Source organism: Leguminivora glycinivorella, chromosome 20 (genome assembly GCF_023078275.1).
Source record: "Leguminivora glycinivorella isolate SPB_JAAS2020 chromosome 20, LegGlyc_1.1, whole genome shotgun sequence".
NCBI classification, from domain to species: domain Eukaryota; kingdom Metazoa; phylum Arthropoda; class Insecta; order Lepidoptera; family Tortricidae; genus Leguminivora; species Leguminivora glycinivorella.
Window position 1 is genome coordinate 8,313,050 of NC_062990.1, and position 18,531 is coordinate 8,331,580.

Consider the following 18,531-nt stretch of genomic DNA (forward strand, 5'->3'; position numbering starts at 1 on the left):
GAAAATTTGCGGCATAAACGGCTGTATCTTTTGATTGCGTTGGCTTAGAAGTTTGATTTTTTCACAGCTTCAAGGGACAGTAGACCTGAGTAATTGATATAAATTTCAGCTTCATACCTCCACGCGTTCCTGAGAAAAAGGGTCTTGACAGACGGACGGACGGACGGACAGACGGACAACAAAGTGATCCTATAAGGGTTCCGTTTTTTCCTTTTGAGGTACGGAACCCTAAAAAGCATTTAACTTTTGCATTCATCTTCACTACAGCATAAAGGTGGTAGAGCAAACTACTTTGAGCTAGAACCTGTCTAATATTTTCTTCTAATAGAAAACTTACAGGATTTCCAACCTTCAAAATAAATAAATAAATATTGGGGACACCTTACACAGATCAACTTAGCCCCCAAACTAAGCAAAGCTTGTACTATGTGTGCTAAGCGACGATATACGTTTAAATTAGGGATGTACCGACTAGTCGCCGACTAGTCGGGAAAGCCGACTATCCGGCCACATTTCTAGTCGGCGATTAGTCGGCGACTAGTCGGCAAAATAGGCCGATTAGTCGGCACTTTATTACTGATAGAAAAACAGTACAAAACTAAATTATCAGCTGAAAATTATGGTTGCATTATGTACCTATTCGTAAAATTCCTTTCTTTGTCAAAAGAACAAATGTCTGTAATCATCACAGAAATAAATTTCCTACCTAGGATTATAGATTTCATAGGCAGGATCACTACCCACTAAACCAAGCTGCTTGTTAAAAATGGAAAATGTATATAAATATTGGCATGAACCTTACGGCCCAGCCACGACATTGGTCTAAGCGCGGCAGCGGCGAGCGGCAGTCATACGTGCGAATGAAAAGTCCCATCGCTGTGTCTCACTTCAATGTATGGCCGCCGCTCGCCGCTGTCGCGCTAAGACCAATGTCGTGGCTGAGCCGTTAGAACCTGTAAAAAATCATAAAAAGCGAGAACGAAGAACCAAAAATGACATTCAAAATGTGAATTTAGTCGAAAATTATGTTTTGGCCGACTAGCCGACTAGTCGGCCGACTAATCGGCCACTCAAGCGCCGACTAGTCGGTAGTCGGCCTAGTCGGCCAAATCAATAGTCGGTACATCCCTAGTTTAAATAGATATATACATAGAAAACATCCATGACTCAGGAACAAATATCTGTGTTCATCACACAAATAAATGCCCTTACCGGGATTTGAACCCAGGACCGCGGCTTAGCAGGCAGGGTCACTACCGAACCAACTGAGCCAGACCCGTTGTCAAAAATGGTTGTATTGTGTGCATCCTCTCCTATGTTGCTAAAAAAGCGATAGTATCAATATAAACCTCACCATCACTGTAACCCAGAGTTTACAAAGGTCTTGTATAGTGACTCCCCTTGCAGGCCCCCGCTCAGTACATCCGCTACACGCCGGCGCAGCAGGGTGGCGCGTTCAACTCTGGCGCCAAGCAGAGGGTTATTCGGTAAGTTCATTTATGATTCTTTACCCGCGGTTCCCTCGCGTTAGAAAAAGACAAAAAGTAGCCTAAGTCACTCTCCATCCCTTCAACTATCTCCACTAGAGATGGGCGCTGACGGGTAAATACCGGGAAAATACCCATATCTACCCAATCTACCCGGTATTTACCCGTATCTACCCAAATGAGCGGGTATAAAAAATAATCTATGAAATTAAAGATTATTCTTAATTTACATGACTGAAAATATATTTTTCTACTAAAATAAATATATATATTTGACTAACTAATATTAAAATGTTAACAGAGATTCCAAATATCATGTGTAATTTACCACATTCAATTAAAAAGTTGTATTCCCCAGATGTTTTAGGCCCACTAAGTATGTATAACTTACTTAACTTAAACATGGTGGACAGACAAATTCAAATTCATTAGCCAATGAGGTCACAGCTTTGCAAAACGCCAGGTAGTTGCATCCGTATTTAAAGGGTGCAAGAAGTCACTTGACCGGTCAGTTACTTTTTTTTATTTTTATTTATGGGATACTTATACTTTAGTTTGTACTTAGTTAAACAAGCGCCACGTCCATGTGTGATTTTAATTAACACTTGCTTTGAATTCGGACTGTAATAATGCCTTCTATGTGACTTCGGCTAGATACTGGACTTCGGCTAGATAGTAGGTCTTACCAAACAAACAGCAAGTAACATTTTAGTGCTATAATTTTGGTTTTCGACGCTAAAAGCTACTATAGATGTCGTATAAAGGTTTTCGCGTGACCGCCTGTCGTATAAAAGCCTCCAGTAACACCTTTTAGCTATATAAGCTTGTACCGCTAAAAGGTGTTATTAGGAAGTGATGTAAACGTTTATATCACCATTTTATAGAGCCGCTATAGGCCTGCACGGGAAGCATGGTCGCGCGATAGACGATAAAATATCAGGCCGTCCCTACCGCACTTACAAATAGTGCGATAGGGACGGCCTGCTATTTTATCGTCTATCGCGCGACCATGCTTCCCGTGCTGGTCTATAACAGGATCAAATATGACTACTATAGGTCTATATTATTGTATAATAGTGTTAGGAATCACTGCTATGCAATCAATTTGCGCTACTAAGGTTCCCGACAAGCCGCTATAGTTGTTGCGTTATACAGCTAAAAGGTGTTATTAGGAAGTGATGTAAACGTTTATATCACCATTTTATAGAGCCGCTATAGGCCTGGTCTATAACAGGATCATATATGACTATTATAGAACAATATTACTGTATAATGGTGTTAGAAATCACTGTTATGCAATCAATTTGCGCTATTAAGGTTACCAACAAGCCGCTTATAGTATTTTTAGTAGTTGTGTTTTAACAGATTTAAAACCTAACTATACCACTTTTTTGGGATATAGTGGCTTTGGAAAACACTGCTATAGTATTTAACACTGTATAGTAGTGATATGAATACCATTATAGAGCTATTTTTATAATGAAGTTTTCAGGATACGTTTATATAGCTTTGAAAAGTTATAGTCGTTTTCTAATGCATTTTATATCTCATCGCCGTATACGCCACAATGACTCTTTAAATATCACAGACCTGTTGAATAATGATTTGGGTATCTCTTTTAAAACACAATAGCGTTATAGCTGAGTTTACTATATGTTTTATAAACCAAATCAGATATATAAGAGTAGAAAACGATTACTTTTAAATGACAATTTTGACCTTAAAAGGCTGCTTTATGGTGTTTATACATCGTAATTATGAAATCAGGCCAAAGATACGGTATCTGGTTCCGTACAGTGTTTTTCTAGAAATTAACTTTAAAAATACACATAGCGACCAATTGTAGTTTAGATTTGTCATACTAAAAAGAAAACAACATTTATTAATACTGTTTAAAAGATCTTTCTACAGTAAAACATTGAAAACAAGTATGGTTTTCTATATAAAGAACTTATAAGTTAAACTGGATCACAGTTAAATTCTCATGCAACCCTAATTGAATCCACAATGGCGGGCTTATGGCAGTGAATGCGTATGATAAGTGATATAGTCGAACTATAAAAGCGTATGTTTTACTTCTTGGATCCATAGTAGAAACTATGGTGCCAATAATTTTATTGTATTAAATTATGTTTATTTATTTTATTCAAAACATGTATAAATCGAGGGCGCATTTAAAATACTCCATTAAACTAATATTCTTTTAACGGTAAAATTTTCATCGCATACCTTTTTGCAGTAATGATGGAAGTATACGAAATCCAAATTATGTTAATTGACACTAAACTTCACAAGTTCACACGCCACTTTTCGTTAAGTTCCTCGTTTAGAACAGTTTTTGTTAAATATTACACACATTAAATTATTTTAGAAATTTCGCATTAAAAGGGACGGCAACTGCTATTATAGAACAAAATAACCTGTATAACGGAATCTCAAATGCTACTATAGCATACATTGATACTATAATAGCGTTACTGTGTCCTCTATGTCAACAAATTAGCACAATAGTCATCATTACATCACCATTATAGACCTTAAACGTCACGGATGATACTGCTATAGGCCTATTATATCACTAAATGGCTGCATAATTGCGCCAAATCGGCTCTACAGTACCAATATAGACTATTTATAGGACCATTTAGTGTGATTTAATTTGGTGTCCTCCACCACTATAGGACCAGAAATTGTTACTTGAGAGGAACTATAATAAGCACACAAAATTTCATCCCCATCGGTTCAGCCGTTTAGGAGGAGGAGGTAACAAACACACAAGCATGTCAATGATATTTAACAAATTCCTTATTCAATACAAATACTTCGATATATGTTTATAGAACTATATTAATAAAATATAAATATATTATACAATACCAAGAAAACATTTTTTCACGATTAAATTCAATTTATGACCCATTTTTAGGGTTCCGTAGCCAAAATGGCAAAAACGGAACCCTTATAGTTTCGTCATGTCCGTCTGTCCGTCTGTCCGTCTGTCCGTCTGTCACAGCCGATTTACTCGGAAACTATAAGTACTACAGTGATGAAATTTGATGGGAATATGTGTTGTATGAACCGCTACAAAATTATGACACTAAATAGTAAAAAAAGAATTGGGGGTGGGGCCCCCATACATGTAACTGAGGGATGAAAATTTTTTTTCGATGTACATACCCGTGTGGGGTATCAATGGAAAGGTCTTTTAAAATGATATAAAGTTTTCTAAAAAACATTTTTCTTAAAGTGAACGGTTTTTGAGATATCAGCTCTCAAAGTCGTAAAAAGTATGTCCCCCCCCTCTATTTTTATAACTACGGGGTATAAAATTCTAAAAAAAATAGAGGTGATGCATGCTAATTAACTCTTTCAACGATTTTTGGTTTGATCAAAGTATCTCTTATAGTTTTTGAGATAGGTTGATTTAACCATAATAAGTTTATTATATTTGCTGCTACGGAACCCTTTGTGCGCGAGCCCGACTCGCACTTGGCCGGTTTTATTACAATATTTATTTATACCCACCGATTAGGGTAGAAAAGGTAAATATCGGGTAGATTGGGTAAATACCCGGTAAATACCCGATATCTACCCCGGGTATTTTCCCGCCGCCCATCTCTAATCTCCACTTAAAAAATCACGTAAATTCGTCGCTTCGTTTTGCCGTGAAAGACGGACAAACAAACAGACACACACACATTCCCATTTATAATATTAGTATGGATTAGAGAAGGAACCTGGCTCATCATCATCTTCCTTGCGGTATCCCGGCAGGGCTCATCGGAACTTGGGGTCCACTTTGACTACTGATCCCACGTGACTTCGCGACCTTGGCGTAGGCTTTTTACGAAAGTGACTGCCATCTGACCTTCCAACCTAAAGGCCTTATTAGGTCTCATTGGGATAAGACAGGTTTCCTCAAACCCTTGCACTCCTTTATCGCGCGGCACATTCGAGCGCGCCAATGATCGTGTTGGTTCGCGCGGTAGTCTGGTATCTATTACGCGCGGCAGCCGCGCGAGGCGATGTCAGATAGTTTGCCGCGGCATATCAAGAGTATCAAGACGCGACTTAAGATGGCCTCGATCGGGCCCTGTTGAAATGGTGTCCAAAGATAAAACCGAGAGGACATTTACAAAGCCCTCTTAGGCCGTCTCTTGCGTGGACGACACACTTATGACACTACGTGACACTACCATAGAAATCTAAGTTTTGATTTCGTCGCGTCGTGTGCCCGTCCTCCACGCAAGCCACGGCGTTAAAGGGCATATAATAACCTGACCACAAAATTAAAAATTTGAAAAAACCCCCGACCTCGACATAGTGGACCGATTTTTATAAATCATGGCTAAGAACACTCCCGACTAACTCAGCTTTCAAACAAAAAAACTAAATCGAAATCGGTTCATCCGTTCGGGAGCTACGATGCCACAGACAGACAGACACACACACGTCAAACTTATAACACCCCGTCGTTTTTGCTTCGGGGGTTAAAATAGTTATTTGTTTTACAAGGGGGCAAAGTAGTTGTTTAACCGCACGTGCCAATTATGATACCCGAGCAAGCGAAAGATTCCAAAATTGACCCGCGAGCGTAGCGAGTGGTTCAAAAAGTGGAATCTTGAGCGTTGCGAGGGTATCAAGGCACGAAGGTTAAACAAACTTTGCCACCGAGTGAAACACAAAATTTTTCACCACACCAACACGAACAAAATACTGACTATAAAACATCAAAATAAATGAAATCCATCAATTTATTCAATATTTATGATTCAAAATCATCATTTATAGGTAAAATCTAGCAGCCAGATTAAGACATCGAGTTAAAATTCGTATGAAATTACTTTGCCCCCTTGTGGATAAAATGCAATTTTGCTATCTGTTTTATAATAGCAAAGAAAGCCTTTACCAGTTGGTGTGGTGAAAATGATCTTTCATGTCTCCACAGGATGGTAGAAGCCCAATCGGACCCGATGGAGCCGCCGCGCTTCCAGATCAACAAGAAGATCCCGCGCGCCGCGCCCTCGCCGCCGGCGCCCGTGCTGCACTCGCCGCCGCGCCGCGTGTCCGTCAAGCAGCAGCGCGACTGGAAGGTGCCGCCCTGCGTCAGCCACTGGAAGAACGCCAAAGGTAACCGGTCCACTAGTCTTCGCAATAGGCCAAAGGCAACCAGACTGTATGGGGGAAGGCTGGCTATATCTAGTAAGGTAGAAGCACAGATAGACACGATACAGCCTATGAGATTGTTTTCACATGAACCTCGAGAATCTCATGAGCGTATCTCGAGAGATCCTCCTCGAAGAATATTTGTACTTTACTGTGCTTTTTGTGCATTTTTACAAGCTTTCATTCAACTTGCCTTGTTAGTATGTTAGTTTGGGTCAAACTGTAGAAGCTAAATGTGACCCACTTCCCGGTTTCCAATTGAGCTGAAATTTTTGCACACATATAAATCGCGTGCCAATGCAATATTATGGCATTATGGAGCTGATCTGATGATGAAGCAGAAAGGTGGTCATAGGAACTCTGCTATGAAACGTCGTATCCCCATCTAGTAAGGGGTTTTTAGAAACGTCTCGGAGAGCAATAGATGACTGTTGAAGGAAAGGTACAGTCGGCGATAATAGCTTGTGCCATAGCATTGTGGGGCGGCCGCTGCAGGGCACCATCACGAGCGCAGACTTCTGGCCTGAAAGGTGTGGTTTTTCGGCGGTTCCGGGGCAACCTGCCAAATCCCACACCGGGGCAACCTGCCAAATCCCACACCGGGGCAAATGGAGCAACGGAGCCACGCTGTGACGTCATCGCCCAAATCGATCATTTAATTTTATTGTTTGTAATTTTTTTTTGTTATGTTCTGGTAAATTAAATTTTTGCAGAAAACTTATTCCATATAAGTATATAACCACAAAATTAAAATTTTGAAAAAACGCCCGACCGCGACCTAGTGGACCGATTTTCATGAAACATGGCTAAGAACACTCCTGACTAAGGGCCCATTTAGACGGTACGAGAACTCGCATACGAGTTTTATTACATTGCGGTATTTGAGGGCTGTGCAAAATTGTATGTACCCTCAACATCCCGCAATGTAACAAAAATCGCATGCGAGTTCGCACGCCGTCTAAATCAGGCCTTACACAGCTTTTAAATAAAAAAAACTAAATCGAAATCGGTTCATCCGTTCAGGAGCTACGATGCCACAGACAGACAAACAGGCAGACAGACAGACAGACAGACAGACACGTCAAACTTATAACACCCCGTCGTTTTTGCGTCGGGGGTTAAAAATTTGAACAAAAAAATTCAATACTTCATCAATTAATCCAGTTAAATTTCGTCCCCAGGTTACACCATCCCCCTGGACAAGCGTCTGGCGGCCGACGGGCGCGGCCTCCAGCAAGTCCACATCAACGAGAACTTCTCCAAGCTCGCCGAGGCGCTCTACATAGCCGACAGGAAAGCTAGAGAGGCTGTGGAAGCTAGGGCTCAGTTGGAGAGAAGATTGGCGCAACGAGAGAAGGAAAAAAAGGAAGAGCATCTAAGGATGCTGGCCCAGCGGGCTAGGGACCATAGAGCTGGTTGGTTTAGTTTTATTTTTCTATTTTTAAGTGCTCTACATAGCTGATAGGAAAGCTAGAGAGTCGGTAGAGGCTAGGGCTCAGTTGGAAAGACGATGTGTGCAAAGAGAAAAGAAGAGCGTTTAAGGTTGTTGGCGCAGCGGGCTAGAGACCATAGAGGTGGGTGGGTGTAGTTTTATTTTTCTATTTTTAAATGCTCTACATAGCTGATAGGAAAGCAACAGAGACGGTACAAGCTAGAGTTCAGCTGGAGAGAAGACTAGTCAACGAAAAAAGGAAAAGATTTAAGGATGAGTATTTTAGGATGTTAGCGCAGCAGGCTAGGGACCATAAAACTGGTTGGTTGAGCTTAATTATCTAGGTTTTTAAGTGCTCTATATAGCCGGCAGAAAGGCTAGAGAGGCTGTGGAAGCTAGGGCTCAGTTGGAGAGAAGATTGGCGCAACGAGAGAAGGAAAAAAAGGAAGAGCATCTAAGGATGCTGGCCCAGCGGGCTAGGGACCATAGAGCTGGTTGGTTTAGTTTTATTTTTCTATTTATAAGTGCTCTACATAGCTGATAGGAAAGCTAGAGAGGCTAGCTATGGAAGCTAGAGCTCAGTTGGAGAGACGATTGGCGCAGCGGGCTAGGTACTATAGAGCTGGTTGGTTGAGCATAATTATTATCTAGGTTTTTAAGTGCTCTACATAGTTGATAAGAAAGCTAGATAGGCGTTAGAGGCTAGAGCTCAATTAGAGAGAAGACTAGCTCAACAAGAAAGGGAGAAAAAGGAAGAGCATCTGAGGATATTGGCGCAGCGGGCTAGGGACCATAGTTTTACTATTTTTTTTTTAAGTGCTCTACATGTAAACTGATAGGAAAGCTAGACAGGCTGTGAACCATAGAGCTGGTTGGTTTAGATCTTGCATTTCTTTTTAAATAGGAAAACGTGAAAAAAATCAAGAGCTAAAACGAAACAAGAATAGATACTGGTTGAAGAAACTTTTCTCTGGGGAAAAGCGCATTTTTTTAAAAATTATGACCCCCAATGATTAAGATCAGCTGCTATGGATTAAGATCAGCTGGTTTATTTAAATTTAATTTTTTCTGATTGCCTCTCATAGGAAACAAAAGTAAGCAATACAGCGGAGGCTAAAAAAGTGGCTCATAGAAAATAAGTTTAAGAACTAGATTTTACCCGTGTGTAAAAGATACTTCTCTTTTTTAGGCATACGAGCTCCGGAAGAGGAAGGCGAGGGCGAAGTTGACGAGAGCGGACTATCAGCTGCGGAGCGTGACAAGCTGAGGGCAGACAGACATAAAGAGCGACAGAGAGACAGAAATCTTGCTAGAGCTGCACCGGACAAGAGGTGACCATTTCTTTTTTTTTTTTTTTCATCACTAGCTTTTTCACCATCTGCTTTTTATTTTGTTGCCATTTTCCGTACATGATGTGTGTGGTAACAAAAGAGGAAAGTAACAAAAATGTATGGAAATTTTGGGACACTCTTTGTCTCCCAGTGAGACTGAAAGTACTCGTGTTTCCAATTGACCTAAAATTCCCTAAAAAGAAAAAGAAAAGCTCAGGTATGCTAACCATGTGTTAAATTAATGTCTTATCACATCTGACTGTTCGTGATAAACGTAATCTACTGGGAAATTTTTCATGTAACTTGGTTTCGCTTGCTTCGTTCGACCGGTATACATCTTCGGCCGGCAACCCCTTTCGTTCCGGCCTCTATAGTAATTACTCCTCCATGGCTCATGGAAGCCTGGGTTCCGCATTGACGACTAATCGCAAAATTCCTATTCCCTATAAAAATAAATACTCAACAAATGTGTGTCTACAAACATTAAATAAATGTCATATACAATGAAAAAGTGACCAAGGCCTCCAAGTGTTCCGAGCTGGAATCGAACAAGCGTACTCCGTTAACCGGACGGATGCCTGTAAAACCACTCGGCCATCGGATCACGAAAGCAAGGGTCGAAATTTCCAAGTATATGACACAATTACCGAAGGCTAATGGCGTTAATGTTTATAGTATACTAGTAGTGTTACTACTTAAAAATACAAAATAAATATTTTCAAATGAGAATAATTTGATTTGTTCTAAGAAATGTGTGTCTTTTCAGGTCTAAACTAGTGAAGGATCGCGAGCGTGATATCTCTGAGCAGATAGCACTCGGTCTGCCCGCCAAGACCAACCAGGGCGGCGAAGCTATGTTCGATCAGCGACTCTTCAACAATAGCAAAGGAATGGACAGTGGTAAGTGGCTAGGCAAATAAAGAATCATCATCATTTCAGTACAGATGGTGTTTTTTACGCACTAGTGCGAGAAGTGGTTCATTATATGCCAGGTCGGAACTTCGGAGTGCCATCTGTACTGAAAAACGTCGTACGATACACGTGCGAAAAGGAAATTCGGAACTGGTCCCTCCCTTCGGTCGTATTTTAATTTATCTCCACTCGTTCCGAACTTCCTTTTTTACGCACTTGTATCGTATTCGTAATGTACTATTTAATCTGCCCGTGACCACGAAGATAACGTGATGTTCGAAACGGGTTCCCTCTATGTGGCATAACTTTATTTGTCCGAAACGCTTTTTCATAACAGATTTGGCATAAACTATTTTTGCCGAATGTTAATGTAGCATAAACATTGTTTGGTATAATTCACAATATTTCGAATATTATTTTGTCCGAAAGTATATTGGCCTACTATTATTGAGGCCGAGTGTCATTAGGTAGAAATTGGATGAGCATAAATATTTTTGGCATACATCCCATTATCCGAAACTTATTTCGCATACATCTTTCTTTAAGCAGAAATGCGCTTTTAGGGACAAATGGTTACACTAGGTTAGAATTGCGAACTCTACAGATACTTACTGCTCCAGAAAAGTAGGTTAGGTTAGAGCTGCGACTATTACAGAAAAGCACCGCTAGGGAAAAGTGGGTTAGGTTAGGTTAGAACTGCGACCACAACAAACACGCACCGCTAGGGAAAAATGGGTTAGGTTAGGTTAGAACTGCGACCTCAACAGAAAAGCACCGCTAGGGAAAAATGGGTTAGGTTAGGTTAGAACTGCGACCACAACAGAAAAGGACCACTAGGAAAAAGTGGGTTAGGTTAGGTTAGATCTGCGACCACGACAGAAAATTACCGCTAGGAAAAAGTGGGTTAGGTTAGGTTACAACTGCGACCACAACAAAAACGCACTGCTAGGTAAAAGTGAAACAAAAATAAAACAATAACGTTTATAATTTTAACCTGGTTTTATTTAAGAATATATAATAGTAAGATTCGACCTATACTGATATTATGCCAAAATAAATTCGACAAAACATTAAATCGGAACATTAAGTTTATGTACATAAAATTTATGCGTAAAAATGATTCGGAGCACCAAATTTATGTACAAAGAATATTCGGACAAATCACAATCTGCCTAAACAGATTATGCTAAACTTGACTATGCCATAGCAGTTTATGCACAAAGCCAATTATGACTAACTCGATTATGCACAATATAATTATTCATAAAAAAATTATGCCACAACAGGGTGAACCGTTCGAAACGTCAGGCCAAATATAAACGTAAGTGTTACGCGATTAAGTCCCGTTTAGTTCTAAATTTTTTTTAAAGGTAGCAATTGAAAGTTTATCTAGAGACCGCGAGTTCAAGTCTTTTTTCCACTTAATTTATTTAGGGCCAGTTGCACCGACCACATTTGACACACACATCATCGTCACGCAGCAGACATCTATGGAACGTCCCATACGATAAAATTTAACGAACGCTTTAACGGTGCCATATGATTTGGTGCAACCGGCCCTTAAACTTATTAACTTTTCCATCTTCTTTCAGGTTATGGCGATGACGAAGCTTACAATGTTTATGACAAGCCTTGGCGAAATCAAGATACGGTCGGGGCACACATATACAGGCCTACTCGCGTCAAGGATAAAGACAACTATGGCGACCTGGACTCCATCGCTAACACCCGCAGGTAATGTCCAATATAGTCTGGCAAGGCATTTACATCAGTAGAAGCGTTAAAAAAGGTAGGCACAAGGTTTGATGATAGATACAAACCAGATATACGGCCGTTCTTTTTCTTCACGTTGGAAAAAAAGAGAGGCATACAGACCTATGATCATATTTCTATTATAAACATATGATAGTGGACTATCGGCTTAAATATTATAGGACTTTTTACACAGATTGATTGAGAGACGGTAAGTTCAATGAGGCTTGTGTTGTGGGAACTCAGACATCGATATACAAATACTTATATACATAGAAAATATCCATGACAGGAACAAATATCTGTGCTCATCACACAAATAAAATGCCCTTACCGGGACTAACCCAGGACCGTGGCTTGGCAAGCAAGTTCACTACACCACAGTATAAGGACGAATCCGTAGTTACTTACCTACTGCGTTCGAAAGCACTTAGTTGAATAAAATTACAATAAATGTTACTCGACATGGTCCAAAATAACATGTTGTTATTTAATACTGTTAACTATGGTAATGTTTTATTTTGACGAAACCTTAGGTGGATGAACACTATAAGTATTAGTATAATAATACCACATTGTATCAGTCAGAAAACACAAAAAAATATTATTATGCATATTATTCTTATCCACGTTTATCCAAATCCGCTTGCATAGTGCGGTTTATACTGTGACTACACGCTAGGCCGCGGGGGCAAACCGGTCAAATAGAATAGATGAGCATTTCTTTTTTTTTTGCCACTTTTATGAAGTGTGATATTTTTGAAAAAAAATATGCTATTTCTACTCAGAATTACTAGCCTTTTCAATACGAGTAGTTAAAAAAATTGTCCCATACGATTTTTTCTTATTTTGTTACCATTTTCCGTACATTTTGTATGGGGTAACAAAAGAGGAAAGTAACAAAAATGTATGGAAATTCTGGGACACTTTTTGCCTCCCAGTGAGATTGAAAGTACTCGTGATTCTGAGTACAATTGACCTAAAATTCCCTAAAACAATAAAAAAAAATTATTGGCAAAAAAAAAGAAATGCTCAGATAGTAGAATGTATCATACTTGTGTGTAAAATTTTCAGAATTACCTGTGGAACAAAAAGTATAGTCAATATTTAAAGTTTCTACAGTCGCCATCAAAAATATCGGAACTGCGAAAGCTCTCACAACTCCGATATATTTGATAGCGATTGTACCCGTTATGAAAATTTTACCAAAATGTCAATGACATAGACATCTTTATTCAACATCACATGAAAATGATCCAAACAATGAAGAAGTGTTACATTAGGATTTGATAAAGTAAAAAACTTAAATCTAGACTAAACGTCTAAGAAAATGAGTTATACAGGTGAGATTAAAATATTAATGTGCGTTAAATAGGAGCTTGCCTCGGCATAATGTTGCAGCATGTTAACTACAACATACTATCGCCTCTTCTTGGGCCTAAATTTATTTTGCTACTAGCTTTTCCCCGAGGCTTCGCTCGCGTTAGAAAGAGACAAAAGTAGCCTATGTCACTCTCCATCTCTTCAACTATCTCGCACTTAAAAAATCACGTCAATTCGTCGCTCCGTTTAGCCGTGAAAGACGGACAAACACACACACACTTTCCTATCTAAAATATTAGTGTGGATGGTTGTGGTCGTATTTTGCATCAGTCCGTTTCCCCTTAAGTAAAATTCATTTGAATAAGGATGAAAAAGTGATGAAATATTTTTCCTCAACATTTACAAAACAAAAGAGCTTTTGTTTGAACACATACATATGTGAGTGTGTTTAGTAAAACATCCCACTTTGTCGGTTACCATTAAGGCGACATTTGCTTGTATCTTCATATGAATACACTGACAAAGCGGCTTTATAGCAAACGACAAAGAGGGATGTTTTCCCGTGCACAATCACATATACCTTTTTTAACTATTTCAGTGTTATAACAACGGCCAAGGTTCCCGTTTCCCGCAGCACACGTGCTGAGCGATTTATGTGCTGAATGTGGAGTTGCGTGTAGGAACTTAAATGAAAAATAAATAAAAGGATGCGTATTTGTGTGTTGTGCAGATTCGTGGCCGACAAAGAGTTTTCTGGTACTAGTGCGGGCGCCGTGCGCTCAGGCCCCGTGCAGTTTGAGCGCCACGCCGGGCCCTCCTCCAGCCAGGAGCAGGTAAACTGTCATGTCCAACCATCACAACAGACTCCTTATACCTCAAGTGCAATATTTACAGTCGGGCATTTTCGCAAGAACAATCACCAAAAATATTGTTTCTAAGGTAGGTCCTCCCTTTCGATCTAAGACAAAAAATGGCCCTAAAATTTTCTGTTATTTTGCATACTTTCCACTTGGTAACCGCTGTACGAAGTGTTTGAAAAATGGTAATAAAATTTGAGACGCTAATTTTACCTAGGAGGATCGAAAGGGCTCGGGATTCTGAGTAGGAAAAACATGAAATATATATTAAAAAAAAAAAAAGTTTATGAATCTTTTTTCGCGGAGATGCCCAGTCGGAAACGCTCAAGTAGCTCCGATGATGTTGCTTATGTCCACGGGTAAAGATTACCACTTCATTTTCCGCAAGCGCCTCGTCCGCTCGTTTGCCGACTATATTACATAAGTTCTATGAAGACCTTTTTTACTGTACAGAAATTCTTCCTTATTGCACCCAAAGAGACGTCAAATTGTGTCGACCCTAATAATTGCAAAATAGCAATGCTGATCCGGATGAAGAACAATACGTGAAACAAATTCAATTTTTCTATGGAAAGTCAAATTCTTCATCGTCATAATTATCATCACGGAGTTAATAGTTGATTGTTTTAGCTCTGATTGATTGACAGCGTGCGAACTCGCATGCGATTTTAGTTACATTGCGAGCTGTTGAGGTTACATACAATTTTGCACAGGCATCAAATACCGCAATGTAATAAAACTCGTATGCGAGTTCTCGTACCGTCTAAATGGGCCCTTAGTATGGCGGGCGATTAAAGGTTAAATAAATTCAAATTCGTCAATACTAGCCACCAAAATTGTTTTGGTCCTCATCTCATAATTCTATGATCAATTTCATAACACATTGTATAATATAACCCATTATTTTCCACAGCCGTCCCGCAGCGCAGCGCCCGAGGCCGACTTCGATCCGTTCGGTCTCGACCGGTTCCTCAGCGAGGCCAAGCGCGCCGACAAGGGCGGCCGCAAGCGCGACCACGAGCGCCAGGACCACCCCTCCGCGCACCAGAAGCGACGCCGCGACTAGTCAGGTACTTCACATTATACTGTAGGCTAGCTAGCTACTGTAGGCTAGTAGTCTAGACTACTAGTTCCTCAGCGAGGCCAAGCGCGCCGACAAGGGCGGCCGCAAGCGCGACCACGAGCGCCAGGACCACCCCTCCGCGCACCAGAAGCGACGCCGCGACTAGTCAGGTACTTCACATTATACTGTAGGCTAGCTAGCTACTGTAGGCTAGTAGTCTAGACTACTAGTTCCTCAGCGAGGCCAAGCGCGCCGACAAGGGCGGCCGCAAGCGCGACCACGAGCGCCAGGACCACCCCTCCGGACCACCCCGCGACTCCGCGCACCAGAAGCGACGCCGCGACTAGTCAGGTACTTCACATTATACTGTAGGCTAGCTAGCTACTGTAGGCTAGTAGTCTAGACTACTAGTTCCTCAGCGAGGCCAAGCGCGCCGACAAGGGCGGCCGCAAGCGCGACCACGAGCGCCAGGACCACCCCTCCGCGCACCAGAAGCGACGCCGCGACTAGTCAGGTACTTCACATTATACTGTAGGCTAGCTAGCTACTGTAGGCTAGTAGTCTAGACTACTAGTTCCTCAGCGAGGCCAAGCGCGCCGACAAGGGCGGCCGCAAGCGCGACCACGAGCGCCAGGACCACCCCTCCGCGCACCAGAAGCGACGCCGCGACTAGTCAGGTACTTCACATTATACTGTAGGCTAGCTAGCTACTGTAGGCTAGTAGTCTAGACTACTAGTTCCTCAGCGAGGCCAAGCGCGCCGACAAGGGCGGCCGCAAGCGCGACCACGAGCGCCAGGACCATATAACCATAGCTGGGCATTAACTCGTTAATCCGTTAATCGTTAATTAACGAAGTTAACATTTCGATTAACGGATTAACTTTTAAGTTAACTTTCAAAAATGTTAACGGACTCGTTAACTTCCGTTAAATTTCATAGAGTCCGTTAATCGTTAATCCAGCACCCCAAGCGGCTCGCTGCGCCGCGAAAACGCAGATCCGTCGGTTATAAACAGTCTAAAGACCAATTGGCGACTTTGGATCACTTATTCGAGATCTTCTAAATCTTATTAGGCGTGCTAGATCGATCACTAACCTGGGAATAGAGTGCAATCATCAGGCATGACAGACATATCGCGCAACCGACGCATCGACGAGTTAGAGTCCGGCGCGGGCCTTAGATTACTCTACCAAGTTATCGTGGCCCACAGCATCGAGTTGTCATCTCAAATCTCAATCTGAAGAACCGACGCACCACGATCGCGACCGCATGAATGACCCAATAATTACCAATCCGAAGTAAAACCTAGGATTTAGCCAACCAACGGCGGTACACGCCCGAAGAGACCGAAATTATTACATTTCGGTTTTTTACCGATTGGCGTCACAGGTTTTAATGGTTTTTTGTGGATACTTAGTAAATATAAATTTATTTATTTAATCGTATGGCATACACAAAAAACAGGCAGTTATATGAATGTCAGAGAATACACATTAAAATACAATTACAATTTAAACTAAATGTCAACATTCCGTGAGCTCAGCCACGCAATTGCGTCGGGTGTTAGGCGCAGCAGGTCTTCTGGTGGTCCCGAGTATGAGTTCAGAGGGCATCGCTGAATTATATGCTCCATAGTTTGGACTTCTTCGCCACACTCGCACATTGCAGAGTCTTTCCACCCCCATTTGTGCAGACAGTAATTGCAGCGGCCGTGACCCGTTCTCAGTCAGTAAATATAAATACATAATACCAACAGTGGAGTCCTATTTTTATGACGTGTTAACGGATTATCGATTAACTTTAACTTCCGTTAAATCTACCGAAATGTATCGCTTTAACGATTAACGAAGTTAACTTTTTAAGTAACGGATTAACGATTATCGAAGTTAACTATTTGATTAACGATGCCCAGCTATGTCTATAACTATTTGGACACATTAGGCCTCGATCGGTTACTTAGTGAGGCTTAGAGAGATTATGATCTTCCCTCCGTGCACCAGAAGCGACGCCGCGACTGATCAGTACAGTCTAAAAATATTTGAGCACATTCGGCCTCGATCGGTTACTTAGCGAAGCTTAGAGAGACCACAAGACCACCCCTCCGTGCACCAGAAGCGCCGCCGCGGCTAATCTGGTTCAGTCTAAAAATATTTGGACTCATTCGGACTCGATCGGTTACTTAGAGACCTAGAGAGACGACGACGCCCCGATTAATCAGGTACTTCACATTATACTGTAAGCTAGCTATGCTAATTTGGACTCTTTAGGCCTCGATACGTCTCTCAGTTCCGGCCTCGACAGGTTTCTCAGGGGGGACAATAGAGACCTCGAGCGTCGAGACCACTATCCACAGCACAGGTACCTCTAATTGTAGTCCATAGAACAATTTGGACTATTTCGGTCTTCTTCTAGTCTAAACCTTTGATCTATTTGTATTAATTAGCTTTTTCTTTGTTTCAGATTACAAAACTTGACTATGGTGTTCATAAAATACATTCTGTATCATATATTCTAATAATGTTAGGAAGGTTGAAAATTATGTAAAATACTTAGTTTTATAATTCGTGCCGTCCTCAATTAAAAGGTACCATATTGTCGCTTACCGTAAGGACGAAATTTGCTCGAAAACTTCATACAAACCTAACACCCCTTATGCTTAAGCGAGAATGTGGTGCCTTTTGCTTGAGAACGCCACATTTAGTGTTTCACTTTGTACCGATAAAAATAGTGTTATGAAATAAATACATTTAGAATAATATTTCTTTTATTTGAAGGTCTAGACTAAAATTACAAAACCTATTCTAAAAATTGAACATAATTATTAATCTATAGTAAACAGTTATTTATATAAAACTTGAGAGTTGTGTAAACTATTGCATTCGTGGATTGCACAATGCACATACTGGAGAACCAAAACTAGGCGTTCAGTTTCCTCATAAGGTTGTAGTAGACTAAATAATCTAGGGAAAATACTGTCCTTAATTCTTCAGCTAAATAGCGGTAGCGTACTTCACAAGTACTTGCATCCCCATATACCAATTGATAAGCAACTGTACACCATAAGCGACGTCATAAGCCGGCAAAGGCACGACAGCATACGCAAGGGTATGAATTATAGGCGCGACAGTGTACACACGAAATAGGAGCGTAGCCAAGGCGACTGTAGGGTGCGTAGTTACATACAGTGCTCCTAAGATCCAGAATACTG

General features: G+C 40.9%; 1 protein-coding gene across 3 annotated transcripts in view; it reads left to right on the plus strand.

Moving 5' to 3' along the window:
- Positions 1-18,079, plus strand: part of LOC125237150 (puff-specific protein Bx42) — a 38,649-nt gene extending 20,570 nt beyond the window's left edge. The window contains exons 5-14 of one of the 3 annotated variants that reach the window (XM_048144127.1): positions 1,408-1,487; positions 6,436-6,617; positions 7,835-7,946; positions 8,458-8,579; positions 9,275-9,416; positions 10,183-10,316; positions 11,921-12,062; positions 14,134-14,236; positions 15,174-15,330; positions 17,784-18,079. In XM_048144127.1, the coding sequence (XP_048000084.1) occupies positions 1,408-1,487; positions 6,436-6,617; positions 7,835-7,946; positions 8,458-8,579; positions 9,275-9,416; positions 10,183-10,316; positions 11,921-12,062; positions 14,134-14,236; positions 15,174-15,326 (1,170 nt within the window). In that variant the 3' untranslated portion in view covers positions 15,327-15,330; positions 17,784-18,079. Of the gene's footprint in view, positions 1-1,407; positions 1,488-6,435; positions 6,618-7,834; positions 8,069-8,457; positions 8,580-9,274; positions 9,417-10,182; positions 10,317-11,920; positions 12,063-14,133; positions 14,237-15,173; positions 15,331-15,402; positions 15,611-17,783 lie in introns of those variants that run through there. The other 2 variants (XM_048144128.1, XM_048144126.1) reach the window with 2 other exon arrangements.
- Positions 18,080-18,531: the final 452 nt, after the last annotated feature.